The sequence below is a fragment of the Lepisosteus platostomus genome, chromosome 11 (genome assembly GCF_059453375.1).
Source record: "Lepisosteus platostomus isolate fLepPlt1 chromosome 11, fLepPlt1.hap1, whole genome shotgun sequence".
Classification (NCBI taxonomy): Eukaryota; Metazoa; Chordata; class Actinopteri; order Semionotiformes; family Lepisosteidae; genus Lepisosteus; species Lepisosteus platostomus.
In genome coordinates this window covers 5,246,923-5,264,081 of record NC_142621.1, presented here as the reverse complement: position 1 = coordinate 5,264,081, position 17,159 = coordinate 5,246,923, and the positions used below count along the sequence as shown (strand labels likewise).

Below are 17,159 nucleotides of genomic sequence, written 5' to 3'. Positions count from 1 at the left end.
TGTGCGATGCAGAGTTGCACTTGCAGGACGTAAGTCACCCTCACTCCTACCCCTCTCCTGGGGGCTGTGATTGATCTGACATGGCGGAGAGAGCCACACAAATCAGGGAGCCCTGAAAGAGGATAAATTCACAACATCACCAGCTCACTGTTTGTGAGATAATAAACACACTCCCCGCACCATAAATCCACTCTGTGACACAGTACATCCAGCCATCGAGTCTCTCTGTTACTGCTCAGGGGGGAGGTGGGGAGGGGGTCTGCCTTTAAACCACTGTAACTAATGCATTGTGTCATTAATCTGTACAAACAATGCCCCATGCTGAAGGTAGATGCAGGAGGATCTTTGCAGGATACTTGGGTTTTATTGCTCTTTCTTGGCTCAGAACAGATGAGGTTAATGGGTTAAGAAGAGTTAATGCCTACGTTTCTCACCTAACATCTGTCTGCGGTCTACATTCATAACGATACTACCCAGTTCCAAATGTCATGGCTAGATATCAGCTAGGCAGTGGCTCATTCGTTTTGAAAAGGAAACTTTTCAAAAAGTCGGTGATTTAAAGATCAACCCGATCAGACAAGATGCTCCCGTTGACCTGCTGTGATAACGGTCAGGACAAATGGTTGCAGAATTAAATTCAAAATGAGTGGCCACAGCCGGGGGGTGAAAAAAACATTTTCGGAGATCGTCCAAAGTCACCACGGAGATTTGATTTCAACGCGGAGTAACGCACGCAGCCAGGTGACATAAAATGTGTGGACATTTAGGACGGAAGAAGAAGGTGCAATGTGTTCGCAAGATGAATCTTCTGTTATTGTTAAGTGACGATCCCAAAATTCAAAATGACAACTGTCCAAGGAAAGCAGACGACAGGCACAGTGCAGACAAAGAAGAGTCTTAAAATTGACAGAGAGACGCCACGTCGGAGACAGAGAGCGAAAACAATGAAAAACGGAGAAGAAGATCCAGATAAAGGCAGACAGAGGAGGCTGGGGTTGGGGCGGGGGGGGGGGGGTGTTGGGGAAACTCAGAGTGAGTCAGAAGAGAGTGGTGCACTGCTCACACGGGCCTGTTTTCACAGCTTTTCACTGTGCAGTTTCAATGAATTTTGATGTGTGTGCTTTGGCAAAAAGATGCCTGCCTGTCTTGTCGAGCCAATAAAACGATTTTGAAATGAGCGGACGACTGAGAGAAAGGAAACAGACAGACAAGAGCCGGGGAGAGCAGAGAGCCGGTGAGTGCCTCGGAGTTTAATTTAGTTTAGTTAATAAGATATTTAAACAGAAAAAAACTGCATTCCAACAAAGCCATGGTACCTTAGCACGAGCAAACCTGTTTAAAAAAGAAGAGTTTAAATCCAAACATTGCACTATCACAATCCTAAAAAAAACAGTTTCACTGAATGGCTTCTTCAGCTTTTGCAGATTTAAATAATACTGCCCGTGCTCTACCTCAGTTCAGTGATTTCCTTTTTTCTATTCACCCACCTGATTTTATACCCCTGACAAAGAAAGGCTCAATCAGTTCTGGATTTTACAGGTGTCACGTCTACAAAATTCCCTTCTCCTTCGTTCTCAGGCTCAGGAGGCGCCCACCTCTTAAGCACACGGTGAGACCAACCTGTCACACGCGATGCGGCCTTTCTGCACACACTCCAGCGCGCTCACAGAGACGCCCACAGAGAAGTGACTTACTCAATCTCTGCTTTATGACGTCCTCAATTACAACGTTAAATGAGAAGAAAGAAAAATCAATTAGCTGGCAAATTTTTCCAATTAAAATTTGGGATAAATCACACAGATGTTATTAAGAAAAGGGCAAGCATGTTAATCTGTTCTCTCTCTCTCTCTCTCGCTCTCTCACCCTCTCTCCTGGTCGGCGTACAGGGGATGAGAGGAGAAGGTGCTCAGTGGTTTTGCAATGGACAGCAGTTAATGTCTTGAGCCTGCCACAGCCTGTGCCCTTGAGCCTGTCATTGCGGTCCACTCCAGCTCCACCAGGCTGTCAGCCACAGGACAGCGGGGACCAAAAGAAAAAAAGTATCGAGCGGCCGGGCAGGTAGGTGGGGAGGACGAAGCACTTCGTCTTTATCAATCTAAAGGGAATTTCACCTGCTGCAGAGATCCACTGTCAGCAACAGGCCAGGCAGGCCTGCACACGAGACAGGGAGGTCGGCGGTGTGTATGTGCATGCCTGGGGAGAGGAAGGGGGCAATAGTGAGCTGAAGGAGGAGGACAGAGGAGGAAGGCCACAGAGGGAGAGTTTGATAGAAATAGGAGATGGCCATTTCTACAAAGCGTCATGGGAGGAAAGGCACTCTCCACATGTGTGGAGTGCTCGCCCCAGCCACTGCCTGTGCATACTGACACAGGCCACACACCTGCACTGCAGTGGCCGGCACCCCCGGTGTGCAAGATATTCTGCCACAGCGCCGACTGGCACTGCCCCTCTGTCTGCTGTCTTGGAGCACCCACCACTAGGGGGCGATGTCCTTGTGGATTTGGGTCGAACGTGGGGGCAGTCTAGTGGGAGCAGCATCAACTCTTTGCAGGCTTACTGGTGACCAGTCTGCGCCTGAAAGGGCAGCGGTGGTGTGGATTTAGCTAACGAAGAGGGGCACGGAAGCGCATGGTCAAAGGAAACAAGCCCTTCAGGGATGGAAGACAAGCGACTGAGTCTGCAGGGGAAGGGACCACATCAGCTTCCAGGACACAGCCTGCCCCTATCCCTCTCTAAACAAGCAGCGAAACAATGACAGAAAAAAAAAAAAACGAGAGTCAAAATTAAATAAACCGGGGCCCGAAAGCAGATAAAGATTGCTTTTTTTGTTGTTTGCCACCAAATTTTCCATCCCTCTGTTCAAGCCAAATTGATTATGCGGGGATATGTAGATTGCTCTGCCCTCTAAGCTGTTCCCTCTGCAGATTGATGTTTAAGGGCATGATAGATTTCAATTTACATACATGAGGAATGAACGCAGGGGAGGGAGAGAAGGGGAGAAAAAAAAAAACAGGTGACATGTCGTAAGAGGGGCCTCCCGTGAAGCACAGCAGCCACAATCTCATATATATCCACTCAGCCCCCAGCAAAGCATCTGCCTAATGCTACATCTTAAATATCCTTTTCCATTTTACATGCATTCAAGTCTCATTTGGACAAAATGAAACGGTATTATTAAAGGGAGATTTCGCACAAATTGCCCCGAATTCGACATGTCACTTTCAATGAGGTTCTTACATATGTAATGCGGGTGGAACAGCCTGGCCTTATTGAGATGGCAGCAGAGGGCAGAAATGTGGTAATGGGGAAGGGATAGGAGGGTGTCAAGGGGCGTGCTGTGCAGAGGCGCTTGTTTCAGTAGGGGGTGCTGTGAGCTTATAGTTCAAGCGCCTTGTTTCATTGACAACCACCCCAGCTTTCAGGCCGGTATGAGACCTATAGTTGCAGGTCTAGAGAACTCAGCACAGATCCTTTAGAACTCTGTCCTGCCTGCAACACTGTGGTTTGCTCATTAGTTGATTATAGCACATCAGGGGAAACGTTACAGCTCTTAGTACCCCAGTGTTGGAAGTACTGCACAATGCTGTTGTGTTTCTCTGAATGGATTGCCAGTCTTTTCTTTGTGAGTCGGACAGGTCTGATTGCTCACTTGGCTCACATTGCTACTCTGCTTTCTTCATCTGCACAACAGTTTATTTCTGTTCTACATTGATAAATGTATTTTGTAATAAATAAGTATACGTTCAGTCTCTTGTCAACACAATAAAGAATAAGGTGTGAGAGCATAGCACTGTCCCAGTTGATCTTTTTTACTATTAAAGACCCTATATAAAACGGCTGTTATTATCACATGATAATCAGAGCTCTCGAAAATAACCTGCTTTATAAGAACTGTGTAATTAAATACAAGCAGCATATTGCATCCTTTATTGAGGGCATTGGCCTTGATTACATCTATTGATTATTTTAACTTTTTACTTTATTCCACAATGCAACCCTAAGAAAATAAGGGGTACTTGTAACACTTTATAAAGAAAGGAAACATTTTTATACGCTGTCATGTACAAATGTATAAGGTAACCTGGTGGTTTCTCTTTCTCTTTCTTTTTATAAATATATATTCTTTTAAAACATATTATTTTTTAACCTAATAAGAACCAGGTGTAAAGGCCTTTATCCACACTGCAGTGTCAAATGGCTTCAGCACAAGGTAAAAGAAGGCCTCACATACTGGCTTTGAACAAGGACAAACCCACAGGCACATCTAGCTCCTACGGCCTGCTGTTTCGTTAAATCAAGACGAACTGCTTGCCATCCTCCTCATAATTCAAAAGCCAACAGCAAAGGGGTTAATAGGAAAGGAACAGGCGAGCCTAAATCATGAAACCCTGACATGGACCAGTGTCCCCTACTGACAAATGAGGAAGAATGACGCTATCTCTTTAAATAACAGCAGTCGTTAAACAAAGACGACAGCACCTCTTGTCCACAAGTACTGACTAGAGGAGGGAAGGGAGGTAGGAAAGTGCCCTTTATTAATTATTAAATAATGACTCCCATTGCAGCATGATAGATACTACTCAATCTTGGCTCGCTCAGGCTACAGGCTAGGCTAATCTTCTACACCAGCTCATTCTTTACAGGTGGCTTAGCGGGTGGTGCTGCGAGGCTGTTGAGCTGGGAAAAAGGCACTGTCGACCCCTAGCTACAAGGCAGGGGCAGGAAAGTAGCCTTCGGCCATAGCAGGTCCAGTCATCACAGCAAGGTGAGCTTGGAGACTTTTTGGGAGCAGAGAAAATGTTAGCTCATCACGATACATGGGCAGAGTGAGAAAGTGAACGCTGCTGCATAGGGCATACCAAGTAAAATCGGTGCTTTTGTCTACTTCTTCTTTCCACAAGATCTCCTTGAAATACTGTGAGCACATGCTGACAGAGTGCAGTGCGAGACAACGTCTCGCAGGCTCTCTCACATGAGCTCCCTCCCTGTCACAGAGTCACTGATCTAACACAGCCACCCCTGAGTGGACTACATTTTAAATCTGTCTTACTGTCAGCCCACTGGCCTACCTGTGTATCTCTTGCTTGATCTACTGTACATATCCATGCCTGACACTACTTACCTAGAGCTGGAAATTCCTATAATCTGCAGCCATGGGGTGATTTATGAGCAACCACCTCTTTTCTAACAGCTGCCTTTCTCTCTCTCTTCTTGTGTTCCAATGCACTGGGAAGCACGCTGGCCTTAGTAAAGTCAGTGAATTACTGACCCCACCCTATAATGTCGACTAAGAGATATTAGTTCATCCCTCTCTCTTCTCTTGCCCTCTCCCCTTCTCTTCTGCTCCCTCGTCCTCATCTATCCCTCTTTATATCCTCTTATTTGCTGCATATGTGTTGGAATAATAACCCAGTTTCACATCCGGAGGGTTTATTTACTCCACTTCTCTTTGCCTACAGTCAAAACACCAACCAGAGGTCACAAGTGGAAATAACATGGAAGTGCACTGAAAACCGAGGACAGGAGTCACTTTGTTATGCAAAAGCTACCCAGCCAAGATAAAACCTGGGATTTTTTCAGGACACAGTTGGATGAGATCCTTGGATCAATTAGCCTACCAAAATGACCTGGATGGGCCCCATTTGTGAGCTTTCTTATTTTCTAATATCTGCACTGCTGCGTGTTCCATGTCGGCTGATTATTCTGCATGCCTCACAGCTCCCTCCCGCTACCTGATGTGGAGCTGGGTCAGCCTGTCCATCTCCTGCTCCATGTGGTCCTGGAGTTCTCCTGGCCGCAGCAGAACCTGGCAGATGGGACAGATAGGGGCCTGGGTGTCATACAGGGAGGTCTTCTTCTTGCCTGGGAAAAGGAAAACAAGGGAAGGACAGATGAAGCTGGGGTTTTGGTTTCCAGCAGAGACATACTGTATACTGTATGACCAAAATGGGTTCATACCAGAGTCACTAGTCCTGATCCTCACCAAAAAAGAGTTATGTTCAATATGCACATTTCAGAATGCTCAGAAAATATTACCACCTGCACGACAGGAGTTTAGATTATTCACCCAGCAACAAATCATACAGTAGAATGAATGTACTGTATATGCCGTTTGAGTAAATTAGATAGCGCAAGGAAACTAGGATGTAAATCAGGATGTAAACTACACGCTACATGTAAATCACCTGGCACACACACACAACAGTATTCACAGGTGAGTACATTTAAAAAAAATACTCCTAAACTGCAGTATTTCAATTGCAACCCTTCTGAAAGTAAAGAGCTCCACTCCTCTGGGTAAGTACACTTTTTGCTTCCTTGTAACATGATGAAAGCTATATTACAACCTCAGTCGGCCGGCCTTGCGCGGCCAGTTCAAAACAAACGGAGCTGACCTCACAGCGGTTTCAAAGGATTTCCAGATATAAAAAGCTGCCCTGCAGTAAAAATAAACATTTAGACTGCGACTCAAAGAGGAGACTTCCTGACCGGGCCTAATGTCTGTCCACACAGACTGCATCCGAGCTGGACTGAGCGGAAAGTCTATTTATAAAGATAGCTCCTTGGAGAAACAATGGGGCCCGCTCGCGTCTCGACTCCCAGGCAGGATATCCGGGATGGACGGGCCATCACCAGCACCACCGGGCCCACTCAGGGAACAACACCTCTCACCCGCATGAGGTCCACCCTTCACCCGCACACATCCAGACAGCGAGACTTCGTGTTCCACCACCGCCCCCCCCCCCATCCTCTCACAGACACACCCTCTCGCCTAGCCCGTCTCCACGAGCCCAGCAATCCATCTCCCACTGCTTTCATCTTCAAGAAATTCTGGCGATGAGAAAGTACCGTGAAAGTTATTTTTAAATCCGCTATCTTTATTTTTAAATGGCACTCGAAATAATTATAACAGCAATTTGTTCAGGAGAGGTGCTCTCAGCATTAGCGACCATACTATTTAGTTACTTCTGACAGCTAAAGTGACTTTTCTTATAGAAATTTAGGTCGATGAGGACTGTTATATACTGAGCAGCTAAAAAATATCCCTCTGCTTATGCATGTATGTTTTTAGAAAAACAAAGTATGGGGATTTGGGATATTGATTAAATGTTTCTGTGGCATCATTAATTGATCATTCATAACTCAGCTGTGATGATAAATTCCAGTGACTTTAACTGCTGCACAAGCACTAAATCACCTCATTAGTGAGAGAGTGGATTGGGCACATGAAAGGAGGCAATTAAACTTGTTGAATGTCAAGGCTGGTGACACCAACAGAAAGAAAAACACATAAAGGAAGCAATATTCCCTGTTTTTCAAGAGGCCAACATCTTCAAGACATTGGTAGGTTAGAGGCTGGGCTCCGTTAGCAGTAGCGCCAAAACCTCTATACTGATGAATCTAGATTTCAACCATCCTGATGGACATCAGCAAGTCTGGTGCAGAATAATACTCTGTGTACAGCAGACCAATAAGAGGGAGGTCAAAGTGTGATAGTTTGGACCGTGGTGTGTAGTTGCTACAGATCCCCACTTGTAGTGGCTGATGGTAACCTGACTTCACGGTGCTACACTGACCAAATCCTGGGACCTCACCTGCTGTCCTTCCTACAGACTCATCCTGACATGACGGCATTCCAGCAGGACAAGGACACATGTCCTCCTGCTGCTCATGTTACACGTGCTTTCTTGCTGCAAGATACACTTGTTGTGCCACAATGAACATCTGTGGGTCTGAGTTAGGATGAAGAGAAATGTAGATCTCAGAGGCCAAGAACAGTCACATGCTTGTTTAAGGTCTATGAGAGGAATGGGACAGACAATCCCATGAGACAGAATCCATATTCTGCAAAGAATGCATCGTAGATGCACATCATGTATTGCTGCCAGTGGTAAACATACACACTACAACCCTGTGACTTTCACAGTGGAGCCCCATTGATAAAGTCCATTAATGAAACAGGTCAATCAGTACAAACACTCTATTTCAACCTTAATAAAACATTGGTGTCTCATCTACAAACATAATTTGTTTTATGTTCCTAAATACTGTGGACATTTTTCACGGTTATAAGTGATACGTTTCTTTTGGGGTTGACATAAGCCAACCAAAAATGGCTTATTCTTTCTACCAAAGTCTACACATCATAGCTCAGATAACTCAGCTAACTCCTTATCTGAATTATAACTCAGACACAGCTTTTGCCAAAACAGATGTCCTTGCATTTTGTGTGCGAAGCCACATCAGATCATCTAAGAGCAGAACAGGGGAACAGGTGTTGTTCAACAGGTGTGCTTCAGGAGGAACTGGGGTATCTGGACATCCACTTCGACCAATGGGTCATACAGCATCATCAACCACACTAAAGCTTCAGTTTTCTCAAAGGCAATGAGAATTTCAGTTCAGAATAGTCATTCCTAAGAACAAGGACTGAACTGTAGTGCTTAGTCCACCTGGCCTCCTGAACAAGCAACATCCTGTTTTGCCTGGAAGTGCCTCTATCAAACACTGCCCAGGCTTGGCCCTGCCTGTGAGGAGTAATACGATCACAGCCGACATCTTCCCAAAGCCCAGAAGTCACAGAGCACAGAGATAACCCCTGGTGATAAATTCCTGGGCTCTATGTGGCTGTGTCCTTGACTTGGAGGGCAGTGGTCTGTTTGCTGTTTGGTTAGTGATGTACTGATGTGCCTATAATTTGAGAGGGTGATGGATCAGCAGTGCACCCCTCCTCCCTTCCACCACCCCCCCATTTTAACAAACGCGCATAAACATATACACACATATACAGAGACCCCTCCTGGGGCACATACCGCTGTGCAGATATTGGCCTGTCAGAAGTATTTCCTGCGAGAGAACAGATTCATCAGCACTGAGTTGGCGAGGTCAATGTTAGCTCTTCCCCCCCTCCTCTGTTCCTCAGTCCCCAGCCCCTCCACCCCCCCTCCAACCTCACAGGCAAGCGTGCCTCTGCATACCCAACTCCCATTCCTCTGCACTGCCACTTAACAACCCAACAGCCCGCCACACTGGACACTTTAAGTGACTTTGAGAAATGGGTAATCGATTACAATCTGTGTGTCTCCATCGCTCCCTTCTCCCTCTCTCTCTCCCTCTCCCTCCACCTGTGTTTCCCTTTACTATTTAATTCTTCTTCCCTCTCTTCTCTCCCTCTCTCACTCCTCCTGCCTTTCTCCCCCTGTTTGCATCCCGGCCTTTAGCCTGTCTTCTCTTCGTCTGTCCTGCCCCCTTTCTCCTGTCACCCCCTTCCCTTCCAGTTCAGCTCGGCAGGCCTGCGCTGACGTGACAAGATAATTGAAGCTGTGCCAAAGCAATTACAGGCGGCGTCTGTAAACAAAGATACGTAACGCGGAGAAAAATACGGCCTCGCGGCAAAGCCAGGTTGCTCAGGCACGGCGCTTTTCTAGAATTTGTTTCCACGTCTGAGACGCTTCGGGGAGATCGTGTCACTGTTGCGGCTCGTCCGCTTTTCAAGCTGTCTGGTTCGCGTGGGTCCCTCATTACCGCAGCACATTTATTCCAGTCGTGTCCGAGGGCACTGCGAGACCAACAGACTGCACCTTCTGCCTCACATTAACTCTCAGGAGCTCAGGAGCCGGTGATCAGGAGTGCACTGGTATTTAATTCACCGGTACACAATCTATGGGCACAGTAATCGGGTCCTGATCACTCCATTGCGCCTGTGTCGGCTCGCCGCCCTTCCTCATCACCCGTACGGTGCGCTGGTGGCCCCTCCCGCCCTTTCCCCTTGAGAGCGAGGGCACGCAAGAACGTCTTGTCCGCCAGACCCCCCTCCCCGGGTCATCCTCCGGATTTTCACTCCCGCCTGTGAGCAGATCTCGCCACATCTGACCATCTTGCTGATACAAAACAACGCTCCCTCTCTCTGCCCCATTCCCCGCGCACCAAAACAAAACAAGCTGCCGAGGAGTAATTAATATTTAATTCACTACTAAATGTACTGATTATTTCCAAGTAATTGGCTGTCTGCACAGCTGTGGCCACTAATGAATACAGGAGAGGAGGGGCTGAGGAGGGGGGGTCTCTACTGATCCACCTCCAGTCACAGGAGACTCAGCACACACCCACTGGTGAGGGCACCCACAGGGCTCCTCAAAGCCAGTGGATCAGTGTACGAACTCGGCAAAAACGCCAGCGAGCACGCTTTTCGATGCTCTCGCTTGTTGGACTTGCAGCGAATACAAGTGATTGGGCTCTCCCACAGGCGAGAGGAAAGTGCATTTCCTTCCACAGTGTCCCCTAAGTTGGAGTTGGACAAGAACCCTTTTGAGAAGTATTGATTGAATTAATTTGACCTTAAAAGCTGCATTTTACAAAGCTAGCTGTGTATTTTTATGCATGGATTAAAACAAACCCCCAAACGGAATCATTAATAAATGAAGAATGAATTAATCTGGAGCTCGACTTTACCATCCGCAGTCTGTTAATTGCGTCAACACTTCGTTCCTATTGTCAATTGTGCAAGGAAATGGCATCCAAATGAACATTTTGATTTATTTCAGTACAGTACAGAAGGACCCCAATATCCAACACTTTCCCTGAACCTAAACTCATTGGGCACTGGGGATGACGTCTAATGGCATTTTTACAGATTAAGACAATGGAAAACCAAGATGATTGAACAGAATTCTCTTTACCTCAGTCAAGTACCAATGCAGGATTGTCACTAACAGCATTCTGTAGAAGATTCTAGCAGGGGAGCAGCTACTCATATACATGACTTTAATTTTACTGTCTTACTGTAAACATACTTAGATTTCATCTGCTTCTGCATCTATAAACTTTAATATGCTTAGCCCTGAGTTTTATAGCTTTATGTTTTTTGAATGCAGTTCCTTGAAAATTTTGAAATGTACAATATTGCTTACTTAAAATGTAATTCAAAATGACCTGCTACTCTCCTGCTGTACTCTCTGTATGAGCCGGGGTAACATGACTTATTTTAAAGCACACTGTGAGAGAGCTCACCATGAAAGGTTGCACCATGATACCAAAAATGTTCGAACGACAAATCAGGTGGTGGATTAATATCCCTCTTCTGACAGTTTTTCTGTCCATACCTGCAATGGCAAAGACTGATGGAACATTTGCCAACCCCTTACAGTAATAATGATACAACACTGGACCTACAGAATGCACTTCAGACAGCAAATTAAGGTTTGAGATACCAGTATCACCATCTATTGTCCTGGAAGTGGAATTCTGAGAGTCAATATGAATGCTCCTTTTAGAGATCAGGGCAGGGTTATAATTATGTGTAGGAATGTGGGAACAGGCTTGATGATGTCTGAAAAACACATTCCCAAATCCATACTCTAAAGCCCAGGCGACAGCAGCAGTAGGTAATGGAAACGTTGTAAAAATGACAGTGTGCTCACTAATGCTTTAAGCGGGATGCCACACGGAGATGCAGGTCTGTAATCACACAGGCTGTGCTCCATTTTCCACGATCGATCCCCATGTGTGGACTTACGGCAGCGATGCACAGGCCTGCATTCATTGCTGCTATTACAGACAAGCCAATTTGAGTTTGTTTTTTCGCTGCAGTTTTAAGGATGTCATTTTATTTTGTCCATCCTGCTGATCGCAGAGAGCTGGCAGGAGGACAGCAGCCAGCCAATTCCTAATCAATTTAACTCTTTGACTGCTGGGCTATCCAGCCACAGCATGTAATCTAGAACTGCGCGTTGATCTCAGGCAGCAAACTTCCAAAGGCCTAGACGACTTGGCTTATCTTTCTGAGCAGAATACTTCAAATAGTGTACGACTATCAGAGAATAAGTAATAAATGTACTACTTTTTGCCCATTGCCATTGGAAGTTTCAATGGAACAGGTAAGCACCAGCATACTGAAGAGGGCTCCTGCAGTTTTTTTGACGCTAGCTTCTCTGCTCTTCTTTCGGGCCTTCGCCGCGAATGTGGGATTCTTCTGGCAAAGCGGAAGACGGCAGCGCTTCAGAAAACCGAGCGAGCGCAGGAATGTGTTTTAAACCCCCTTAATGAGCCGGCAGCTGTAAAGTTTTGTGGTGGCGAGGCTGTCATTTGTGCTCGCGATGAGGTGCGCCCGGGCTGCCTAATGAAAAACAATCCGACAGGCCCATCTGTCAGAGTCGTGATGGATGACACGTCGCTGGCGCGCAACAAGGAGTCGGAGCGCTGCGCTTGCGAGCGCGCGCGTGTCTGTGTGGGAGCATCGCTGCCGTGCGGGCGTCTGTGTGTGTGTGTGCGTTTGTGCGAATTTGTGTATGTGCCTGATTGCAGGGGCACCTTCACCTCTTACATGCACGGGGCTGTAAAAGGCTAGAGTAATACAGAAATCAATGCCACTCGTGTTGAGGAAAATGAAGGTGATGAAGAAGAAGAAATTGGATGAGGTCTTTGTGACAGAACCATTAGAACGTCTAGCAAATGGTGGTACATGTGAGCAAGACAAAGAGAGTGAGAATTTCTGTTGTAAGCTCTGACAATCACATATAGATGATGGCACATGCTATCCTTGTCAATAACACAGCAGCCCCTTTCCATGTTCAGGAAAATCAATACCTCACATTTCTACTAGTGGTAGTCTTTGCCATCTAAACAGGATCTGTTCATTTTTGCTGAGGAGCCAGCGAACATATGACTAAAACCCAGGGATGGCTGATTTACAGTTAGGAAAACATCACAGAAACAAACAGGCTTGTTAGGAGACTGGAAATTGAAGGGTTTTCAGAACTTGCCAAAACTCAAGATGTCTGAACACCAATTTAGCATATTCATGAACCTATACAATTGCTCTCATAGCCCATGTACAGCTCCAGTGCCAACAGACAGCTCAGTGAGTGCTGGGATAAGTGACAAGTGTTGTTTGCAAAAAAACATCTTGAGCATCAAGCGCCTTCAGTACTTAATTTGGACCCCTCTTCCCTCAACTAGGATATTCAATCCAATGTGTTCACCTGCTAAGTAAAACATCATTAAAGCTCAAAGGGCACTTAAGTGAAAAACTTAAGTGGAATGTTTACTTAAGGCATTTAATATTAATGGTATGTAAGGACTAGTTGTTACAGGTCAGTGTGGCCAGTTTTATAATCAACTCTTTTCTTCCTACCTTCCCAAACTGTCGCCAATTTTTTACATTTTTAAAATAATGGCATAAACCCCCCAAAAAGTGACTGTAACGTCAATCCAGTTCAAGGTCGAGAGCACAGAAGTTCAACAAGGCATGTTCTTTTTCACCCACAAACCCCCGGTTCTCCCAGACCTGTCAAAGGTGGCACAAGTTTCTCTTTCTGTCAACATCCCATCAATCAGGGCCAACAGGCCGGCGGTGCTGGCCTAATGTTTTTCCTATAGACAGGCACATTATGTCGCCGTGCAGCCTGGGTACACTGCGTACACACCCTTGCCTGTCTCCGGGAAGTAAATCAACCAAATTGAGAGGGCCAGTGATTAATCGCACCCAGGCTGTGAGAGAAGACAGACCCCTTCTGCTTCCCTCTCGCTTTTCACTCTCAATCTTCCTCTGTCCCCTGTGCCTCACACCCGATTCCCTTGCTATTTTCGCCGTCTCCTTCCCTGTTCACTTCCAATTCTTCCCTTACTCCCTGCCTTCGGTCTCCTCATCCTGATTTCCTCTCCGCTGTACCCCCTGGAAACCCCCCCACACACACACACCACACACACACACACACCCCACCCCGCAATCTCACGACTTTGCTCCCCCCTGGCAGTGAGTGATGGGGAGCTGCAGACAGAGGAACGGATCCCCCAGTGGTGACAGTGGTGAGGGCACGCGGCGCCTGTCAGCGTCTTAAGGATGATTAATGCTGGGAGCCCCCTCACCCAGACCCCGGAGGGCCGCGGGCATGGGGTATTGGGGGCAGGCAGCGTGTGGGCGCGCCATTTCATCTGGGCCAGCAGATGCTACCGCACTACGGTAACAAGGAAATAGGCCTGACAAAACTTTTTAGCGGGGAGATTCTTCACAGAAATGCCAAGCAGAGAGAGGAGGGGGGCCAGAGGGGGCTATCTGCCTGACAGTCCTGATTGAACACATGCCTGATTTCTCCTAATGCACCAAGATGGATCATTTAATTTCTCCAAAACCGACCGCCTCGCTGGAATTTTTATTTTTCGGAAAACGTCTCCGAGAATGTTTATTTAGCCTCCCCCACCTTGTTATCGTTAAGCATCTTTGAGAACAATATTTTTTCGTATTATTTTTTTACAAACAATTACTGCGTCACCTGGGCTTCGGGAACGAACACATTTTAACGATGAACAAAATATTTGGAGAAATAATAAAATTCAGAGTGATGGATTAATGCCAGTCACATATGGGAAATTCACACAAACGTCCAAAGCGTGAGAAAAATAACGAAAAAATAAATTAAATTTTGTCTGTGTATATTGGTTTTGTGCAGTGACGGAAGTGTTGTGTTGCTCCTTCAGTCTACTCCCATGGGACAGAAGACCGTTCACATGGAAATCGCATGTGGTGCTAGTTAATTTGGTGGACAAAAAAATCAAAAACAGAACACGTGAGAGTGGATGAGCACGAGCTCTGTGCTTCACTGTCAGCAGTTCCAGGCGCCATCAAATGAAACACTGAAGTAAGTTTCCTCTCCACTGTTAATACGCACCACGCAAATGAATAAATTAATAACACGCTCGGGCAGGTGACGTGTTCGCGTGCGTGCAAGGAAGCAGTGGGCTGAGAAACGCCTGAGTGTGTGTGTGTGTAAGAGTTGAGAAACACTGGATTTGACAGACAGACAGGCAGACAACTTGCAACAGGGAGGCGACAGCCCATGGTAACACAAACACCGTTTGCAAACGAGGAGGAAAATGGGACAGACAAGAGAGCGTTTTGAAAGAGTGTGAGTGCATCAACAGGGTCTCTGTCAGAGTTCATGGACATGCTTTAACACAGCCATGGAGCCCCACTGGCAGGTTATTAATAAGTCACATCCATTACTGCGCTAATACAGTTGTCTTCCCCCTCCTTTCACTGTAATACCACTGATTTGCCTGTATGATGAATCGGGGGATGTTTGTCGGGGGGGTGTTATAATTTGTCAGGAGTTGTACACGATCCCGACTGAGAAGCCTGATGAAATTCTGGAGCTACTAGGTGCTCTCTGAGCTCCCAGCCCTGTGGCACACAGGAAACCCTCACGATTACACACACTCCAAAAAGACACTGCTCTCTCAGACTGGCTACATTCACTGGCCAGACTCTTCTTTATTACAGGGACAATTTTCAACACGATGTGAGATTTCAATGTGAAGTTTTCAAATTTCAAATCTCAGCACAAAAAATACCATTTAAAATCATGCCTTTTGCACACTGAGCCCACATTTATCTGTGATGTTAATGTCAGTAGGCTTGGGGTGATTTTAACATCAGTAGGAGGTCAGAAGCAAGAGCTGCGCTACTTATCTGATATAGCACAGCTAGGCTTAGGCATGATGTATTATCATTCATCTGTGCTATTTTGATTTGTCAGGCTGACACTTCTCTGTGTTGTTTTATACTCTACTCTGAAACCTCCAACACTGAGCAGAACTAATTTCCTTCCTGCGGCTGGCAGCAGGCCACTTGAACTCCAGGAGAGGTGGGAGGTAGACTGTGCTGCAGTGCACTCCGATTGGAGCACAGCCACTTGGGGCAAAATTTAAAGAGCGCGCTCCATTTTCTATTTCTAAATTTACTTTTCCAAAAATTCTCGCTCCCGTTTTTTTCCTTACACGCGCGCAAGAAGCAGGGAGGGACAGAGAGGCAGGCACAGCGAGAGAGCGCCGTGCGCCCAGTGGAGCCGAAGGAAGTTCCAGACTTCTGCAGGTTGGCCTAGACGAGTGCTCTATGTGGCGTACAGTAAATGTTTTGGCAAGAGAACAAAGACGTTGCTAATAAGCTGCAAGATGGACTTAAATGGCTTTTAAAATAGAAAGTGCTAACATTGTAATTTTGTCCTGAGTGGAGAAATTCCGACTGTACTTTACCCCCTGCCGGGTCATCTGTCAGCCCAGTAAAATTAAGTGGGTGACCCTGCGCAGCTGCTACCTATAAACTGGCCTTTGGAGATTCTGACTTCAGAAATGGGTACCTGCCTGCCGACAGAGACATGACTTTTACTGTGGAGCTCGTTTACTGAGTCGAGGAGAGGGGGGCAGCAGGCTGTGTGTGTGGAGTTGGGAGAGCACGAGACTGAGTGGGTGTGTGGAGTCGGGAGCTAAGAGGCTGTGTGGCTGTGTGTGTGTGTGGAGTTGAGGGGCAGCAGGCTGTGTGTGTGTAGAGTTGGGGTGCAGCAGGCTGTGAGTGTGTAGAGTTGAGGTGCATCAGGTTGTATGTGTAGAGTTGGGGTGCAGTAGGCTGTGTGTGTGGAGTAGGGGTGCAGCAGGCTGTGTGTGTGGAGTTGGGGTGCAGCAGGCTGTGTGTGTGGAGTAGGGGTGCAGCAGGCTGTGTGTGTAGAGTTGGGGGGCAGCAGGCTGTGTGTGTGGAGTTGAGGCGCAGCAGGCTGTGTGTGTGGAGTTGGGGTGCAGCAGGCTGTGTGTGTGGAGTTGGGGTGCAGCAGGCTGTATGTGTGTGGAGTTGAGGTGCAGCAGGCTGTGTGTGTGGAGTAGGGGGGCAGCAGGCTGTGTGTGTGGAGTTGGGGTGCAGCAGGCTGTATGTGTGTGGAGTTGGGGTGCAGTAGGCTGTGTGTGTGGAGCTGGGGGGCAGCAGGCTGTGTGTGTGGAGTTGGGGGGCAGAAGGCTGTGTGTGTAGAGTTGGGGGGCAGCAGGCTGTGTGTGTAGAGCTGGGGGGCAGCAGGCTGTGTGTGTAGAGTTGGGGTGCAGCAGGCTGTGTGTGTAGAGTTGGGGTGCAGCAGGCTGTGTGTGTAGAGTTGGGGGGCAGCAGGCTGTATGTGTGTGGAGTTGGGGGGCAGCAGGCTGTATGTGTGTAGAGTTGAGGTGCAGCAGGCTGTGTGTGTGGAGTAGGGGTGCAGCAGGCTGTATGTGTGTAGAGTTGGGGTGCAGCAGGCTGTGTGTGTGTAGAGTTGAGGTGCAGCAGGCTGTGTGTGTAGAGTTGGGGTGCAGCAGGCTGTGTGTGTGGAGTTGGGGGGCAGCAGGCTGTGTGTGTAGAGTTGGGGGGC

The 17,159-nt window shown here is 47.1% G+C and overlaps 1 protein-coding gene across 10 annotated transcripts in view; it reads right to left on the bottom strand.

The window, feature by feature from the left end:
• Positions 1-17,159, bottom strand: part of rnf220a (ring finger protein 220a) — a 173,472-nt gene that overhangs the window by 46,354 nt on the left and 109,959 nt on the right. For all 10 annotated transcript variants that reach the window (XM_088598075.1, XM_088598074.1, XM_088598081.1 and 7 more), the window contains exon 3: positions 5,733-5,862. In XM_088598075.1, the coding sequence (XP_088454201.1) occupies positions 5,733-5,862 (130 nt within the window). The remainder of the gene's footprint in view (positions 1-5,732; positions 5,863-17,159) is intronic.